At 58.7% G+C, this 17,130-nt stretch overlaps 1 protein-coding gene across 2 annotated transcripts; it reads right to left on the bottom strand.

Moving 5' to 3' along the window:
- Positions 1 to 475: 475 nt before the first annotated feature.
- On the bottom strand, positions 476 to 16,451 carry CERS1 (ceramide synthase 1). Of its 2 annotated transcripts, none has more exons than XM_030966886.1 (7): positions 16,215 to 16,451; positions 7,136 to 7,295; positions 5,483 to 5,663; positions 4,426 to 4,587; positions 2,333 to 2,480; positions 1,494 to 1,630; positions 476 to 917 (listed from the first exon to the last, which is right to left on the bottom strand). In XM_030966886.1, exons 1-7 carry the CDS (start codon positions 16,434 to 16,436, stop codon positions 875 to 877), a joined length of 1,053 nt encoding a protein of 350 aa, XP_030822746.1. In that variant the 5' UTR covers positions 16,437 to 16,451; the 3' UTR covers positions 476 to 874. The 2 variants fall into 2 exon arrangements, with proteins under 2 accessions (XP_030822746.1, XP_030822747.1); XM_030966887.1 differs by having other exon boundaries at positions 1,494 to 1,606.
- Positions 16,452 to 17,130: the final 679 nt, after the last annotated feature.

The following is a 17,130-nucleotide window of genomic DNA, read 5'->3' as shown; positions in this document are numbered from 1 at the left end:
CCCTGCAAACCCCACAGAAAACCAGGAATTCCAGCACTGGGAGGCTCCTCTGACACCCTGGGAGCAGGAATTCTCTGTTCTTCCCAAAATCCCAGCCCTGACAGCAGAAATTCTCTGTTCTCCCCCAAATCCCAGCCCTGGCAGCAGGAATTCTCGGTTCTCTCGAAATCCCAGCCCTGGCAGCAGGAATTCTCTGTTCTTCCCCAAATCCCAACCCTGAGAGCAGGAATTCTCTGTTCCCCTCCAGCAAGGGGGCAGTCCTGGGGGGAATGCCCCAGCAGGGACCTGCAGGACCCTTTCTAAGCCTCTCCAAGACCCACACGGGGATTTTTTCCCCAAGCAAATTGAAGCCCCTGGGCCTCTCCCGAGGGCTGGGCTGGAGCCCCTGAGGTGCATTCCCAGGCAGTGGCAGCTGCAGGGGACAGCGGCTCCTGCAAGGTCACCTCTGCAGGGCCTGGGGCACAGCTGGGGCACAGCTGGGGCCTGGGGCACAGCTGGAGCACAGCTGGCCTCAGGGGTCCTTCCCAGGGCAGGACAGGAGCTCTGCTGCCCAGGCTGGAGCAGCTGGGAGGGCTCAGAGGGAGGGTCCGGGGGTGTCACAGCGGGGCTGGGGACGTGGAGCAACACCGGGGACACAAAGGCAGCCCCAGGTCCCACCTGGCCAGCACAGCCACCAGTGTCCCGGCCAAACTGGGCCAAACTGGGAGCCCGCAGGTGCAGGGGACAGGGCCAGGGCACAGCCCAGCCCCGAGGGGCCCTGTCCTGGCCGTGGCCTGTCCTCCCCAGGGCTGGCAGGGGGGCAGGGGGACAGTTCTCCTCGGGCCTGTCCTTGGCAGGGTTCCTGGGCAGTGCCAGCCCTGCGGCCGCGCCGCCCTCACAACCTCTTGTCCTTGACGAGGCCGTTCTTGAGGTGCAGCCTGGGGGAGAGCAGAGCCCGGGGTCAGCCCTGAGCACACAGAGCCCCCTCAGTGCCCTGCCCCCAGATCTGTGCGCTTCGGGGGCTCCAGCCCCTGTTCACAACAAATCCCTCCCTCAGTGCCCTGCTGGTGCCACTCCTGCCCCCACATTTGTGCACTTTGGTGGCTCCAACCCCTGAACACAGCAAATCCCTCCCTCATTTCCCTGCCAGGGTCACTCCTGCCCCCAGATTTGTGCGCTTTGGTGGCTCCAGCCCCAGGGAAAAGCTCCAGGGAGAGCTCAGAGCCCTGGCAGGGCCTGAAGGGGCTCCAGGGGAGCTGCGGAGGGACTGGGGACAAGGCCTGGAGGGACAGGACACAGGGAGTGGATTTAAACTGGGAAAAGGGAGATTTGGGTGGGATATTGGGCAGGGATTCCCGGCTGGGAATGGGATGGAATTCCCAGAGCAGCTGTGGCTGCCCCTGGATCGCTGGGGATGCCCAAAACCAGAGCCCGGGCTCATGGGGATGTCCCAGGTGTGGAGCTGGAGGTGCTTTAGGGTTTTCTGACCCAAACCAGTCTGGCATTGCACGTACCCTTCCTTCAGAGCCCGCGGCAGTTGGATCCCGGGCTCCTTGCCGGGTTTCCTGCTCTCCTCCAGGTCGTACTCACGGACATCGTTCACCTCCTGCATCTGCCCCAGCAGCACCTTGGCCACGAACAGCACGATGTACTGGGGACAGGAGGGGGACAGGAGGGGGACAGCGACCCTCAGGCACGGCCCCAGCCCGGGGGGGACCTTTCCCTGCTGCCCCCAGCCCATTTCGGGCAGGGCAGCTCCCCCAGGATGGTCACAGCCCCGGGATGGGGTTTGGGACTCCATGGAGCAGGACTCCAGGGACAATTCCGGGTTTCATCCCAGGGGTGATGGGATCAGCGGCTCCCTGCCCTGCTCTGCCCCACGGATCTCCGCTGTCCACCCCTCCCGCAGCCTGGGGCAGGCAGGAACATCCCCAGACTGTTCCCACCTCTCTCAAATCCCCTTTCTGGGATGCAGGAACATTCCCAGAACATTCACACCTCTCCAAATCCCCTTTCTCGGATGCAGGAACATTCCCAGAACATTCACACCTCTCCAAATCCCATTTCTGGGATGCAGGAACATTCCCAGAACATTCACACCTCTCCAAATCCCCTTCGGAACATCCCCAGACCGTTCCCACCTCTCTCCGTGCTGTTATCACTCCCCCCGGGGGTGTCAGACACTCTGAATTCCGAAGGGAGCCCCCCCAGCCTGACCCCCCAAACCTCCCCCATCGCTGCCACCCCGCAGCAGCAGCGAGGACAGGGCTGGCCCCAGGGACAGGGGACATGTCCCTGCTGTCCCCAGCCCCAGTTTGTCCCCGTGGGGCGGCAGCTGCCCCGGATCACCCACCAGGAACCAGTAGATGTTCATCAGGGTGAGCACGAGCAGCAGGGCGTTGAAGAAGAAGTAGAAGGGGATGTTGGGCACGGACTGGAGGCTGGAGTGGCAGGTGGCGTAGAGCACCTTGAGGGGGAACCAGTAGAGACGGAACCAGAACCTGCAGGGACGGGGACAGTGTAGGGTCAGTGTGCTCCTGGCAGGGACAGTGTGGGGTCAGTGTGCTCCTGGCAGGGACAGTGTGGGGTCAGTGTGCTCCTGGCAGGGACAGGGACAGTGTGGGGTCAGTGTGCTCCTGGCAGGGACAGGGACACTGTGGGGTCAGTGTGCTCCTGGCAGGGACAGGGACAGTGTGGGGTCAGTGTGCTCCTGGCAGGGACAGGGACAGTACAGCCTGCTGCTCCCTGGGTCCCAATTCCTGCTCTGGGAAAGGGACAGAGCCAGCACAGCCTGTTCATCCATCCATCCATCCATCCATCCATCCATCCATCCATCCATCCATCCATCCATCCATCCATCCATCCATCCATCCATCCATCCATCCATCCATCCATCCATCCATCCATCCATCCATCCATCCATCCATCCATCCATCCATCCATCCATCCCTCCTCCACCTCTTTGTTTTCCAGGATTAGCTGGAATTTAGGACAGCTCTGCCTCCCTTTTCGTCCTCCTCCTCCTCCTCGTCCCCCCCTGCCGGGTCATTTGTCGAAGCAGTGTCCCAGCAGTGTCACCAGCAGTGTCACAGCAGTGTCACAGCAGTGTCACAGCAGTGTCACCAGCGGTGTCCCAGGAATTTCACAGGCACTCACACCCCGCACTACAGAGGGATTCCGAGCCCAGCAGGAGCTCGGCCCCAGGAGATGATGGGGGATCCCAAAAACCGGGAGGGGAGAGGGGACTGGGGCCATGGGGCACAATAGAGAGCACCAGGATTGGGATCAGGGGGACAAAAATCCTCCAAAGAGGTCAGGACTGGGATCAGGGGAGGGTCAGGAGTGACATGGACACACCAGGGAGGGTCAGGTTTGGGATCAGGGACACAAATCCAGCAGGGAAGGTGGGTTTGGGATGGAGACACAGACCCACCAGGTCAGGATTAGGATCAGGGGAGCCAGACCCACCAGGGAAGGTCGGGTTTGGGATTGGGGGCACAAATCCAGCACAGAGGGTTGGGTTCGGGATCAGGGGCCCCAAACCCAGCAGGGAGGGTCAGGATTGGGATCACGGACCCAGAGCAGACCCACGAGGTTGGGATTAGGATCAGGGACACAAATCCAGCAGGGTTTAGGATCAGGGATCCAGACCCAGGAGAGTTTAGGATCAGGGATCCAGACCCAGCATTGTTTAGGATCAGGGCTCCAAACCCAGCAGGGTTTAGGATCAGGGATCCAGACCCAGCAGGGTTTAGGATTAGGGATCCAGACCCAGCAGGGTTTAGGATCAGGGAACCAAACCCAGCAGGATTTAGGATTAGGGATCCAGACCCAGCAGGGATTAAAATCAGGGATCCAGACCCAGCAGGGTTTAGGATCAGGACCCAAACCCACCAGCTGACGCTGAAGGCCAGGCAGCCGGCGTTGGCTGCCAGGTTGGATTTAGGATCAGGGCCCCAGACCCAGCAGGATTTAGGATCAGGGATCCAAACACAGCAGGGATTAAAATCAGGGATCCAGACCCAGCAGGGTTTAGGATCAGGGATCCAGACCTAGCAGGGTTTAGGATCAGGGAAACAAACCCAGCAGGGTTTAGGATTAGGGATCCAGACCCAGCAGGGATTAAAATCAGGGATCCAGACCCAGCAGGATTTAGGATCAGGACCCAGACCCAGCAGGATTTAGGATCAGGGCCCCAGACCCAGGAGGATTTAGGATCAGGGACCCAGACCCAGCAGGATTTAGGGTCAGGGGTCCATCCCAAACCCACCAGCTGACGCTGAAGGCCAGGCAGCCGGCATTGGCTGCCAGGTTGGATTTAGGATCAGGGCCCCAGACCCAGCAGGGTTTAGGATCAGGGAACCAGACTCAGCAGGGTTTAGGATCAGGGACCCAAACCCACCCAGGAGGGTTGTGTTTAGGATCAGGGGTCCATCCCAGACCCACCAGCTGACGCTGAAGGCCAGGCAGCCGGCGTTGGCCAGGAGGTCGTTGAGGCGGTGGAAGGCGCCGCCGCGGTGCTTGAAGTACACGTTGAGCTTGGTGAACTCGAGCTGCACGTCATTGACATCGTGCAGGAACAGCACCAGGACACCCACGTTGTGGTACCTGGGGGAAACGACGGCGAAAATGGGGGAAATCTGTGGGGAATTGGGGAAAACAATGGGGAAAATCGGGAAATGGGGAAAACCACAGGGAAATGGGGACAAATGGGGAAAAACTGCAGGGAAATCGGAAAATGGGGAAAAAGGGGTAAATGGGGAAAAACCATGGGGAAATGGGGAAATGAAAGGGGGCAAATGGGGAAAAACTGCAGGGAAATGGGGAAAAACCATGGGGACATGGGAAAAACCACAGAGAAATGGGAAAACCATGGGGAAATGGGGAAAAATGGGGAAATGGGGAAATAGGGAAAACCACGGGGAAATGGGGAGAATGGAGAAAAACAGGAAAATGGGGAAATGGGGAAAAATGGGGAAAAATGGGGAAAAATGGGGAAAAATGGGGGAAAACGGGGGGAAAATGGGGAAAAATGGGGAAAATGGGGAAAAATGGGGAAAAATGGGGAAAATGGGGAAAATGGGGAAAAATGGGGAAAATGGGGAAAAATGGGGAAAAATGGGGAAAATGGGGAAAAATGGGGAAAATGGGGAAAATGGGGAAAAATGGGGAAAACGGGGGGAAAATGGGGGAAAATGGGGAAAATGGGGAAAATGGGGAAAATGGGGAAAATGGGGAAAATGGGGAAAATGGGGAAAAATGGGGAAAATGGGGAAAAATGGGGAAAAGTGGGGGAAAATGGGGGAAAATGGGGAAAAATGGGGGGAAAATGGGGAAAAATGGGGAAAAACAGGGGGAAAACGGGGGAAATGGGGAAAAATGGGGGAAAATGGGGAAAAATGGGGAAAAATGGGGGAAAATGGGGAAAATGGGGAAAAACAGGGGGAAAACGGGGGAAATGGGGGAAAATGGGGGAAAATGGGGGGAAATGGGGAAATTTCACCTGAAGGCGTAGGAGGAGGCCAGCAGGGTGAGGGTGACCACGTGGTGCAGCAGCATCACCAGCGAGTCCTTGCGCCACGTGTCCATGTAGGCCGTGGCGTAGAGGGAGTGCCCGTAGAAGCTGCCCTGCAGCAGGTACGCCAGGGCGATGTCCCCGGGCACCTCCATGCCCCGCTGCCAGCCTGCCACCGCCCATCGGGTTTGGGAGAGGGGAAAAAATATGGGAATGGAAATCAAAATAATTCCTTTTTGGTTGTTATGGGTGAAAAATTAAAACACTCGAAATAATCATCGTCGTCATCATTGTAATAATAATAATAATAATAATAGTGTTCTGCTGCCAGCCTGGAACCGCCCTGAGTTGGTTTGTGTTTGTAGGAGTAAAAATAGAAATAGAAATAGAAATAGAAATAAAAAATAAAGATAAAAATAAAAATAAAAATAAAAATAAAATAAAAATAAAACAAAAAATAAAAATAAAAAATAAAATAAAAATAGAAATAAAAATAAAAATAAAAAATTAAAAATAAAAATAAAAATAAAAATAAAAATAAAAATAAAAATAAAAATAAAAATAGAAATAAAAATAAAAAAAAAATAAAAATAAAAAATAAAAATAAAAATAAAAATAAAAATAAAAATAAAAATAAAAATAAAAAAAAAATAAAAAATAAAAATAAAAATAAAAATAAAAATAAAAATAAAAATAAAAATAAAAATAAATCATCGTCATCATCATCATCATTGTAATAATAATAATAGTGCTCTGCTGCCAGCCTGGAACCACCCTGAGTTGGTTTGTGTTTCTAAGAGTAAAAATAAAGATAAAAATAAAAATAAAAATAAAAATAAAAATAAAAATAAAAATATAACAATAATAATGACAAGCATCTATATTATTATAGAAAAATTAATATAATCTATGTAATAATAATAATCTATATCATGATAGAAAATAAAAAGTAATCTATATTATTACAGAAAATAAAAATAATATCGATTATTATAGATTATTATAAAAGAATAATTTGTATTATTATAGATAAAATAATCTATATTATCAAAAATAGAAATAAAAATAAAATAACCTATATAATTATATAGCATTATAAAAGAATAATATGTATTATTATAGGAAATAAAAATAACATATGTAATTATATAGTATTATAAAAGAATAATATGTATTGTTATAGGAAATAAAAATAACCTACATTATTATTAAATAATAATCTATGCTATTATTGGTTAGTTTTTGCAAATTGCTATCAATCACAACGGGTTTATAAATGATTTATATGTGTGGCTTTGGGTTTGTGTGTCTGTCCACAGCAGTGGGGGGAATGAGGAGATTTTTAACCCTGATTTGGTGCAGGGGTTGCAATGGGGAGATTTTTAAACCCTGACTTGCTGCCCCTGCCCATGGCCATGAGCTGATCTTCAGGATCCTTCCCAGCCCAGCCCATTCCATGATTTAATCGCCCGTTATTTAATTGCCCATGATTTATTTCATTGGTTCCTGATTCACTCAGCCCCTCCAGCAGCCCCCAAAAGAAAGGGACACCCAGACACGCCCTGTGGCCTTTGTGCACCCAGAGCAGGACACAAAAAGGGATAAAAAAAGGGAATTTCGGGGTGGCTGTGCCGCCCTCACCGTAGAAGACGGAGGGGGGGTCGTGGAAGAAGGGGTAGTCGGTGCCGAAGAGCAGGTAGGCGCCGTAGGACCACGACACCGAGTAGAAAAACAACTTCCAGGCACTCTCGGGCATCTTGGCAGCATCCTTGGGCTGCAGCTGGCACCACTCCCCTAAGGGCTGCGGGGAAAAGGGGAATTTCATCAGCACAGCCTCCTCCGGGGGCTCGGCAGCGCCCGGGGCGGCGCCAGGGTGCCAGAGCCGCGCTCTGCCCGCAGGAATGAGCGCGGAGGGGAAATGGGGATGGGGGAGAGCCCTCTGGAGCAGCGCGAGGGGAGCCTGGGGCATCCCCGAGCATCCCCGGAGCATCCCCTGAGCATCCCCGAGCATCCCTGGAGCATCCCCGGAGCATCCCCCGAGCATCCCCGGAGCATCCCCGAGCATCCCCGGAGCATCCCCTGAGCATCCCCGAGCATCCCCAGAGCATCCCCTGAGCATCCCCGGAGCATCCCCCGAGCATCCCCAGAGCATCCCCTGAGCATCCCCCGAGCATCCCCCGAGCATCCCTGAGCATCCCTGAGCATCCCCGGAGCATCCCCCGAGCATCTCCTGAGCATCCCCGAGCATCCCCGGAGCATCCCCCGAGCATCCCCGGAGCATCCCTGAGCATCTCCCCGGAGCATCCCCGGAGCATCCCCTGAGCATCCCCTGAGCATCCCCTGAGCATCCCCCGAGCATCCCCGGAGCATCCCCGAGCATCCCCCGAGCATCCCCTGAGCATCCCCGAGCATCCCCGGAGCATCCCCTGAGCATCCCCGGAGCATCCCCTGAGCATCTCCTGAGCATCCTCCTCCTCCCCGGAGCATCTCCTGAGCATCCTCCTCCTCCCCCGAGCATCCCCGGCGCATCCCGCTCCTCCCCGCGGCGCCCCGGGCACGGCTGGCTCTGGCAGGGTGCAGCCGGGAATGCAGAAAACCCCAATAAACGGCAGCAAAGCCCCGGAGGAGAAGCTCTAACAGCATCACCCGGGCGGCTCCCGGGAAAAAGGGAAACGGACGGGCGGGGAAGGGCCGGGCACAGCGCTGGGCACAGCCCTGGGCACGCTGGCGCTGCCACCAGGTGCCACCAGCGGCTGTGCCAGCCCTCCCCGCGTCCCCAGCGCCTTTTCCAGCCGCGATTTCCCTCCCCAAAGCTCCCCAGGGCAGCCCAAGGAAATTCCTGAAATTCCTGTCCTGGCTGCCCAGGGGGACAGGGACGGGCTGGGAGTGACAGGGAAACACAGAACAACCTCATTTTTTGGGAAATAAATGCACCCAGCCTCATTTTTTGGGAAATAAATGGACCCAGCCTCATTTTTTTGGGGGGAATAAATGGACCCAGCCTCATTTTTTGGGGGAAATAAATGGACCCAGCCTCATTTTTTGGGGGAATAAACTGATCCAGCAAGTCACAGTCTCAAGGTTTTTGGAAATAAACTGATCCAGCTTGGCACAACCCTGGGTTTTTGGGAATAAAGGGATCAGGGGCACTGCCCTCCCCTGTGCCCCAGGGAGGGTTTTGTGTGTCGGGGGGGAATTTTTTGTGTCCCAGAGGAGATTTTCCCTGTCCCAGGGAGGGTTTCCAGCCCCTGCTGGCAGCTCAGCCCTTCCAGACCCCATTCCCGCCTCCCATCAGGGCAGTGACAGCACCGGGCTCCCTGAGAAATCCCAAATCCCCCCCAGAACTGCTCCGGGTGAGCCCCAGGTGAAAACAAAACTCTGCAGGGTAACAGGACCCTGCCCGGCTCAGCACTTTCGGCTCCTAAATTAAGGCCCCAGCTGTCCCTGGTGCTTGGCCCCTTCTCCAGGGGCTCCAATCCCAAAAGCTCTGGGGTTTCTGGGCTCCAATCCCAAAAGTTCTGGGGTTTCTGGGCTCCAATCCCAATCCCAAAAGCTCTGGGGTTTCTGGGCTCCAATCCCAAAAGCTCTGGGGTTTCTGGGCACGTCCCCTGCTGCTGAGGCCTTTTCCAGGGGGAGAAGAGGAGCAGGGGGAATCAAAAATGCACAAAAAGCTTTGGTCCCTGGGGCGCCCACACGGCAGGGACACGGGGCAGCCCAGGGGATTTGGGATCCTCAAAGCCACGCTCACCCCACAGGGGTTTGGGGTGGAGGGGACCACAGGGATCTGTGGGGTCTGTGGGGTCTGTGGGGCAGGGATCCTCTAACCCAGGGTGGATTTGGGATCCGTACTTGGCCTCAAAGCCCTGCTGACCCCGGACAGGGGGACAGGGGGACAGAGGGACAGAGGGACAGGGGGACAGGGGGACAGAGGGACAGAGGGACATGGGGACAGGGGACAGGGGGACAGGGGGACAGAGGGACAGGGGGACAGAGGGACAGAGGGACAGGGGGGACAGAGGGACAGAGGGACAGAGGGGACAGGGGGACAGGGGACAGAGGGGACAGAGGGACAGAGGGACAGGGGGACAGAGGGACAGAGGGACAGAGGGACAGAGGGACAGGGGGACAGAGGGACAGAGGGACAGGGGGACAGAGGGACAGAGGGGACAGGGGGACAGGGGGACAGGGGGACAGAGGGACAGGGGACAGAGGGACAGAGGGACAGGGGGACAGGGGGGACAGGGGGACAGAGGGACAGGGGGACAGAGGGACAGGGGGACAGGGGGACAGGGGGACAGGGGACAGGGGACAGAGGGACAGAGGGACAGGGGGACATGGGGGACACGGGGGTGTCCCCGGGGCTGCCCACGGACCCAGCTCTGCCCCGAGGTGGGGTGGGGGTGGGGTGGGGGATGTCCTCCCATCACCCGGCTGCCGTTGCCATGGTGACGGCGCAGGGATGCCTGTTGCTACGGGCGACGGAGCCGCGCCGGGATCTGGCTGGGGCTGGAGGAGCCCGGGGCTCCGGGCGGGGATGTCACGGGGCTCTGCTGGCAGGGCAGAGCCTCCCCTCCCGCCTCCTCCTCCTCCTCCTCCTCCTCCTCCTCCGCGGGGCCCGGCAGGGCGGGGGAAGGGGCTGGGGCTGCCCCGGGGTCGGGAACACCCGCGGGGAGCAGAGAACGCGGCGGCTCCTTTGCCGATCCAGCACGGCCGGGATCCCGCTGGGATCCCAACTGAGACCCAAAGAACACCAGAACGACCCCCAACGAGATCCCTACCAGGACCCTATCCTGGATCCCTAAAAGACCCAATCAGACCCACACCCCGGGACCCTAAATCCGTCCTTAGTCCCAGCAGCAGGAGCTGGGAGAGCCGGGCAGGGGGAAGGGGCATCCGGTGCCAGGGCTGGAAGGAGCCCAGTGGTGCCAGGGCCGGTGCCAGGGCTGGCCGGGGCACAGAACGTTCCCCGGCGACACAAAGGAGCGGCTGGCACGGAGCAGCCCCGGAACTGGCAGTGCCAGCGGGGAGGATGAGCCAGGGCAGCTCCCGAGCCCTGCGGCCCCTTCCCCCTGCCAGGGCTGGGGTGCCCCAGGGGGCTCGGGGCCCTCGGTGTCCTCTGTCCTGCTCTGTCCTCTCTGTCCCTTCTGTCCTTCTGTCCCCCTCTGTCCCCTCTGTCCCCTCTGTCCCCCTGTCCCCTCTGTCCCTCTGTCCTGCTCTGTCCCCCTCTGTCCCCTCTGTCCCCTCTATCCCCTCTGTCCCTTCTGTCCCTCTGTCCTCTCTGTCCCTCTGTCCCCCTGTCCCCCTGTCCTCTCTGTCCTCTCTGTCCCTCTGTCCCCCTGTCCCCCTGTCCTCTCTGCCCCCTCTGTCCCTCTGTCCCCCTGTCCTGCTCTGTTCTCTCTGTCCCCCTGTCCTGCTCTGTCCCTCTGTCCCTCTGCTCCCGGCTCAGCCACCGCAGCCCTGGGGGCTCCCAAAGGGTCCCTGAAGGGATTTGGGACCCCAAACCCGGCACCTCCCACCCCCCAGGGTGCAGCAAACCCCCCCGGGCACTGCCAGGGGCGGGACAGCCGCGGCTTCTTTGTTCTTTGGGAATTCTTTGGGAATTCTTTCGGGAATTCTGCCCCAAATGGAACCGTTCCTCCCCAAAATCCCACCCGGTGCCGGCCTGGCAGCCCCAAAAAGGAAAACCCAGGAAAAAAACCCAGGAAAAACCAGGAAAACCAGGAAAAACCAGGGAAAAAAAACAGGAAAAATGAGGAAAAACCAGGAAAAGCCAGGAAAAAATGAGGAAAAACCAGGAAAACCAGGAAAAACCAGGGAAACCCAGGAAAACCCAGGAAAAATGAGGAAAAACCGGGAAAATGAGGAAAAACCAGGAAAAACCAGGAAAAATGAGGAAAAACCAGGAAAAAGTCCCTGATCCGTGAGGCCAGAGCACCCTGGGGACACCGGGGCAGTGTCACCCACCCCAGCTCTCCTCTCCCCGCCCCCGCAGCAGCTCCGTGCCTCAGTTTCCCCACCCCGTGGCGAGCTCTGGCCGGCACTCCCCATCTGCACGGGTGGGAAAAGGCGATTTTCCCACCCAGCTTGGCAGCGGGAGCGATTTGACTGCACCGGGAGCGATTTGATGGCACCGGGAGGGATTTGACGGCACCGGGAGCGATTTGGCGGCACCGGGAGCGATTTGGTGGCACCGGGAGGGATTTGGTGGCACCGGGAGCGATTTGGTGGCACCGGGAGCGGATTTGACGGCACCGGGAGGGATTTGGCGGCACCGGGAGCGATTTGGTGGCACCGGGAGGATTTGGTGGCACCGGGAGCGATTTGGTGGCACCGGGAGCGATTTGACGGCACCGGGAGTGATTTGACGGCACCGGGAGCGATGTCCCGGCGCGGGCTCCGCGTCCCGGGGAAGGAGGAGCGGCGCTGGCGCAGCAGAGCGGCCGCGGGGCACAAAGGCGCCTTTGTTGCGGTTCCTCTCCCGCTGCAGCCCCCGCCGTGCGCTCGGCGGAGGGAAGGGCAGAGCCTGGCCCGGCTCGGTGCGCTCTGCCCCCGCACGGGGCTGGGGACAGCCTGGGGACACCCCCCCGCCACGGCGGGGAAATGAGCTGCTGCAGGGCTGCGGGGGGAAAGGACGCCAGGAACCCTGGATTTCCAGCATCCTGGATTTGCAGAATCCTGAATTTCCAGAATCCTGAATTTCCAGAACCCTGCATTTCCAGAATCCCGAATTTCCAGCATTCTGATTTTCCAGAATTCTGAATTTCCAGAATTCTGCATTTCCAGAATCCTGAATTTCCAGAATTCTGAATTTCCAGCATCCCGAATTTCCAGCATTCTAATTTTCCAGAAATCTGGATTTCCAGAATCCTGAATTTCCAGCATCCTGGATTTCCAGAACCCTGGATTTCCAGACCCCTGGATTCCTTGAATTTCCAGAATTCTGAATTCCAGCATCTAAATTTCCAGCATCCTCAATTTCCAGCATCCTGGATTTCCAGAAATCTGAATTTCCAGCATCCCGAATTTCCAGCATCTGGATTTCCAGCATCCTCAATTACCAGAATCCCAAATTTCCAGCCTCTGGATTTCCAGCATCCCGAATTTCCCGCTCCCACATCCCCCTGGGGCTGCTCTGGATCTCTCCCCTCCAGCCCCGCTGCCCTGAGCACATTTTCCAGCATTTTTCCCTGCAGAGGACACAGGGATGTCCTAAAAACCTGGACACCAGCAGATCAGGGTCAGGTTTAGAGTTAGTTTTAGGTTTAGGATTAGGTTTAGGGTTAGGATCAGGATCAGGGTTAGGCTTTGGGTTAGGGTTAGGATTAGGGTTAGAGTTAGGATTTCTGTTAGGTTTAGGATTAGGGTTGGGGTAGGGTTAGGATTTGGATTAGGGTTAGGTTTAGGATCAGGATTAGGGTTAGGTTTTGGGTTAGGGTTAGAGTTAGGATTTCTGTTAGGTTTAGGGTTAGGATTAGGGTTAGGGTTAGGATTAGGGTTAGGGTGAGGATCAGGATTATTCATTTCAGCCTCCAGGTGAGGACGGATGTCCCAAGAAGCCAAATCCTGTTCAGGGGAGGGATCCCTGCGCTCACACATCTCCTTTTTCTGTCCTTGGCCCATCCTGACCCAGCCCTGCCCTGCCAGGGGCTCTGAGACCCCAACCTGGCACCTTTTACAGAAAATCCACACTTCCCACCCCTGCCCTCAGCGATTCCCGCCAGGAAATTTTCCAATCCTTTTAAAATACAGCCCTGCAGCCCGAGCTGTCCCTCCCGGCTGCCGGGGGAAAGCTGATGCCACCAGAGCCCTGCTCAGCATCTCATCAGCATCAGGCGCAGGCAGCTGGAGCCACAGGAACCCCCCGGCCCCCCTGGCCCTTCTGCAGTTACAGACGTGACCCATTTCCCCAGGGGAACGGCACCTCGGGGCTGCCAGGACCTGCCAGGACCTGCCAGGACCTGCCAGGGGCTGCCAGGGGCTGCTATGGGCTGCCAGGACCCGCCAGGGGCTGTCAGGGGCTCCCTGTACCTGCCTGTACCTACCAGGACCTGCCAGGGTCTGCCAGGGGCTGCCAGGACCTGCCTGTACCTGCCATGAGCTGCTAGGGTCTGCCTGTACCTGCTTGTACCTTCCAGGACCTGCCAGGGGCTACCAGGGTCTGCCTGTACCTGCCTGTACCTGCCTGGGTCTGCCTGTACCTGCCAGGACCTGCCTGGGGCTGCCAGGACCTGCCAGGACCTGCCTGTACCTGCCTGGGTCTGCCTGTACCTGCCTGTACCTGCCAGGGTCTGCCTGTACCTGCCAGGACCTGCCTGGGGCTGCCAGGACCTTCCAGGACCTGCCAGGGGCATCCAGTCTGGCAAAAATTCTCAGCATTTTCCTCACCCCCAGCCCCTTCAATGCATCGTGGACAGACAGGGCCTGGGGGAAATCCGGCCTGGCACAAATTCCCAGCACAATTCTCATCTTCGGTCCCTTCAACGCACATGGACAGACAGGGGATGGGGAATTGGCCTGGCACAAACTCACAGCACAAATTTCCCCTCACAATTCTCATCTTTGGTCCCCTCAGTGCATCATGGACAGACAGGGGATGGGGGAATCGGCCTGGCACAAATTCCCCTCCCAGTCCTCGTCCCCAGCCCCGGAGGGCTCGGCTGGAGCTCGCCCGAGGCCGGGAGCCCCCGGGAGCCCTCGAGGGACCCCCAGAGCACCCAGCTGAGCCAGGGAAGGGCGGCCAGGCCCAGGGGGGGACACAAAACTGTCCCCAACCCCAAATCCTCCAAATTGCCTCCAAATTCCCCCTCCAAATTCTCTCCGTGCTGGAGGCCGGGGCAGAGCCGGCAGCACAACCCGAGGAACCGGAGCACAGGGACGGAGGGGACAGTGGGGGGACAGAGAGGGGACAGAGAGGGGACAGAGAGGGACAGTGGGGGGACAGAGAGAGGGGACAGTGAGGGGGGGACAGAGAGGGGACAGAGAGGGGACAGTGAGGGGGAGAGGGGACAGTGAGGGGACAGTGAGAGGGGACAGTGAGAGGGGACAGTGGGGGACAGAGTGAGACAGTGAGGGACAGTGAGGGGACAGTGAGGGGACAGGGGACAAAGGGGACAGCAGGGACAGCAGGGGAAGCGCTCCGGGGCCGGGTGACGGCAGCGCTGCAGCAGCGAGCAGGGCACGGAGATCTGCTCCAAAAACGGCAGGAATGTGTCCCCTCTGTGTCCCCTCCGTGTCCCCCCCGTGTCCCTTCCGTGTCCCCCCCGTGTCCCTTCCGTGTCCTTTCCGTGTCACCCCTTCTTCCCCCCGGGCAAGGGACGAGCCGGGAAGGAAAAATCCGTGACCTTCTGGGGATGCGGGGATGGGAACAGCGGCGGGGGAGGAGGAGCAGGGGGAGCTCAAATCCTTCGGGATGCAGCGCCGGGAAAGGCACAAAAAACCGGGAATAACCGGGAAGAAATGACCTCAGCCTTGTGGGCATGGAAACGCGGGGGGAATAAGGGGAAAAAGGAGCAGGGGGGGCTCTGCTGCCGGTGCTCGGATCCTGCAGGATGCAGCCCCGGGAAAGGCACGGAAGGACGGAAAAAACCGGGAATAACCGGGAAGAAAAACGCCTCAGCCTTGTGGGGGCAGGGATGGAAACGCGGAGGGGGAAATGGAGCGGGGGGGGCACCGGGATGCTCAAATCCTGCAGGATGCAGCCCCGGGAAAGGCACGAAAAACCGGGAATAACCGGGAATAAATGACCTCAGCCTCGAGGGGATGCGGGGATGGTTCGGGGAGGGGGAAACGGAGCAGGGGGGCTCTCCCGGTGCACCGGGGTGCTCAGATCCTCCCGGGGAAGGGCGCGGAACAGCACGGGAATAACCGGGAAGAAATAACCTCAACCTTGAGGGGATGGATCCGGGGGGGGAATGGCGGAGGGGGAAACCGAGCAGGGGGAGCTCTCCCGGTGCACCGGGATGCTGAAATCCTGCAGGCACAAAAAACCGGGAATAACCGGGAAGAAATGACCTCAACCTCGAGGGGATGCGGGGATGGATCCGGGGGGTGTGGGGCAGGGGGAAGCGGAGCAGGGGGGGCTCTCCCGGTCAGATCCTCAGGGCTGCAGCGCCGGAGGAAGGCGCGGAACAACCTGCGAATAACCTGGAAGAAAACGCGCTCAGCCTTGCGGGAGCTGCAGCGGCGGCGGGGGGAGGCGGCGGAAGGCGGCGGGGAGGGGGCGGGGGGGCTCTCCCGCAACCTCGGGATGCTCCGCGCTCGGGGATGCGGCTCTCGGGGCGCAGCCCCGACCCCACAAACGCATCCCCAAATCCCGCAACGGGTGCGGGCGCTGCCCCCGGCGTTCCCCCCGCTCCCAGCCCGGTTCCATCGCTCCCAGCCCGGTTCCATCGCTCCCAGCCCGGTTCCATCACTCCCAGTCCGGTTCCATCGCTCCCAACCCCGTAGCCTCGCTCCTAGCCCGGTTCCATTGCTCCCAGCCCGGTTCCATCGCTCCCGGCCCGGTTCCCCCGCTCCCGGCCCGGTTCCCCCGCTCCCAGCCCGGTTCCCAGCCCGGTTCCATCGCTCCCAGCCCGGTTCCCCCGCTCCCAGTCCGGTTCCACCGCTCCCAGCCCGGTTCCCCCGCTCCCAGTTCCATCGCTCCCACCCCGGTTCCCCCCGCTCCCAGCCCGGTTCCCCCGCTCCCAGCCCGGTTCCCCGGTTCCCGGAGCCCGGCACTGACCCGAAAGAGGCGGCGGGAGCAGGCGCGGCGCAGCGCGGTCCAGCCCAGCGCGCAGATCCCGCACAGCAGCACCTCGGCCCAGCCCAGGTGCGCGTTCTCGGCCCAGGTGCGCAGCGCCAGCTCCCAGCCGCAGTCCCCGCAGCCCCGCGCCGCCGCCGCCAGGCTGCCGTAGCCCCGGCGCAGCAGCTCCCCGTAGCCGGGCATGGGCTCCGGAGGCGGCATCGCGGAGCTGGCACGGCCGCGGCCCCGCGCAGGCTCCGGCGGGGCGGGCACCGCGCTCCCCCCGCGCCCGCACCGGGCTGGAGCCGCCCCCTGGCACGGCACGGCCCGGCCCGGCCCCCGCGGGGACAGCAGAGGGAGGAACGCGCGGGAGGAGCCGCGGGACGGGGAGGGCAGAGGGGAAATAAATGAGAATTTCGGTACCGGGGGTGAGGGCAACGGGGGGAGCGCTGTGCCCGCTGGGAGGGGCACGGGATGGCACGGAAATGGCACGGATATGGCACAGGGATGGCACGGAGATGGGGATGGCACAGAGATGCACGGCATGGCATGGATATGGCAGAGAGATGGCACGGCATGGCAATGGGGATGGCACAGAGATGGCACAGAGTTGGCACAGCATGGCATGGCATGGGGATGGCACAGTGATGGCACGGATGATGGCACAGGGATGGCACAGAGATGGCACGGCAAGGCAAGGCAATGGCACAGAGATGGCACAGCATGGCATGGACGGCATTGAGATGGCAGAGAGATGGCACCGCAAGGCAATGGGGATGGCAGAGAGATGGCACGGTGACGATGCACGACGATGGCACGGAGATGGCACAGCATGGCATGGATATGGCACAGAGATGGCATGGAGATGGCACGGTGATGGCATGGATATGGCACAGAGATGGCACAGAGATGGCAC

The sequence above is a fragment of the Camarhynchus parvulus genome, chromosome 28 (assembly GCF_901933205.1).
Source record: "Camarhynchus parvulus chromosome 28, STF_HiC, whole genome shotgun sequence".
Taxonomy (NCBI): domain Eukaryota; kingdom Metazoa; phylum Chordata; class Aves; order Passeriformes; family Thraupidae; genus Camarhynchus; species Camarhynchus parvulus.
The sequence above is the reverse complement of the archived record's forward strand: the minus strand, read 5'-3'. Positions and strand labels throughout refer to the sequence as shown.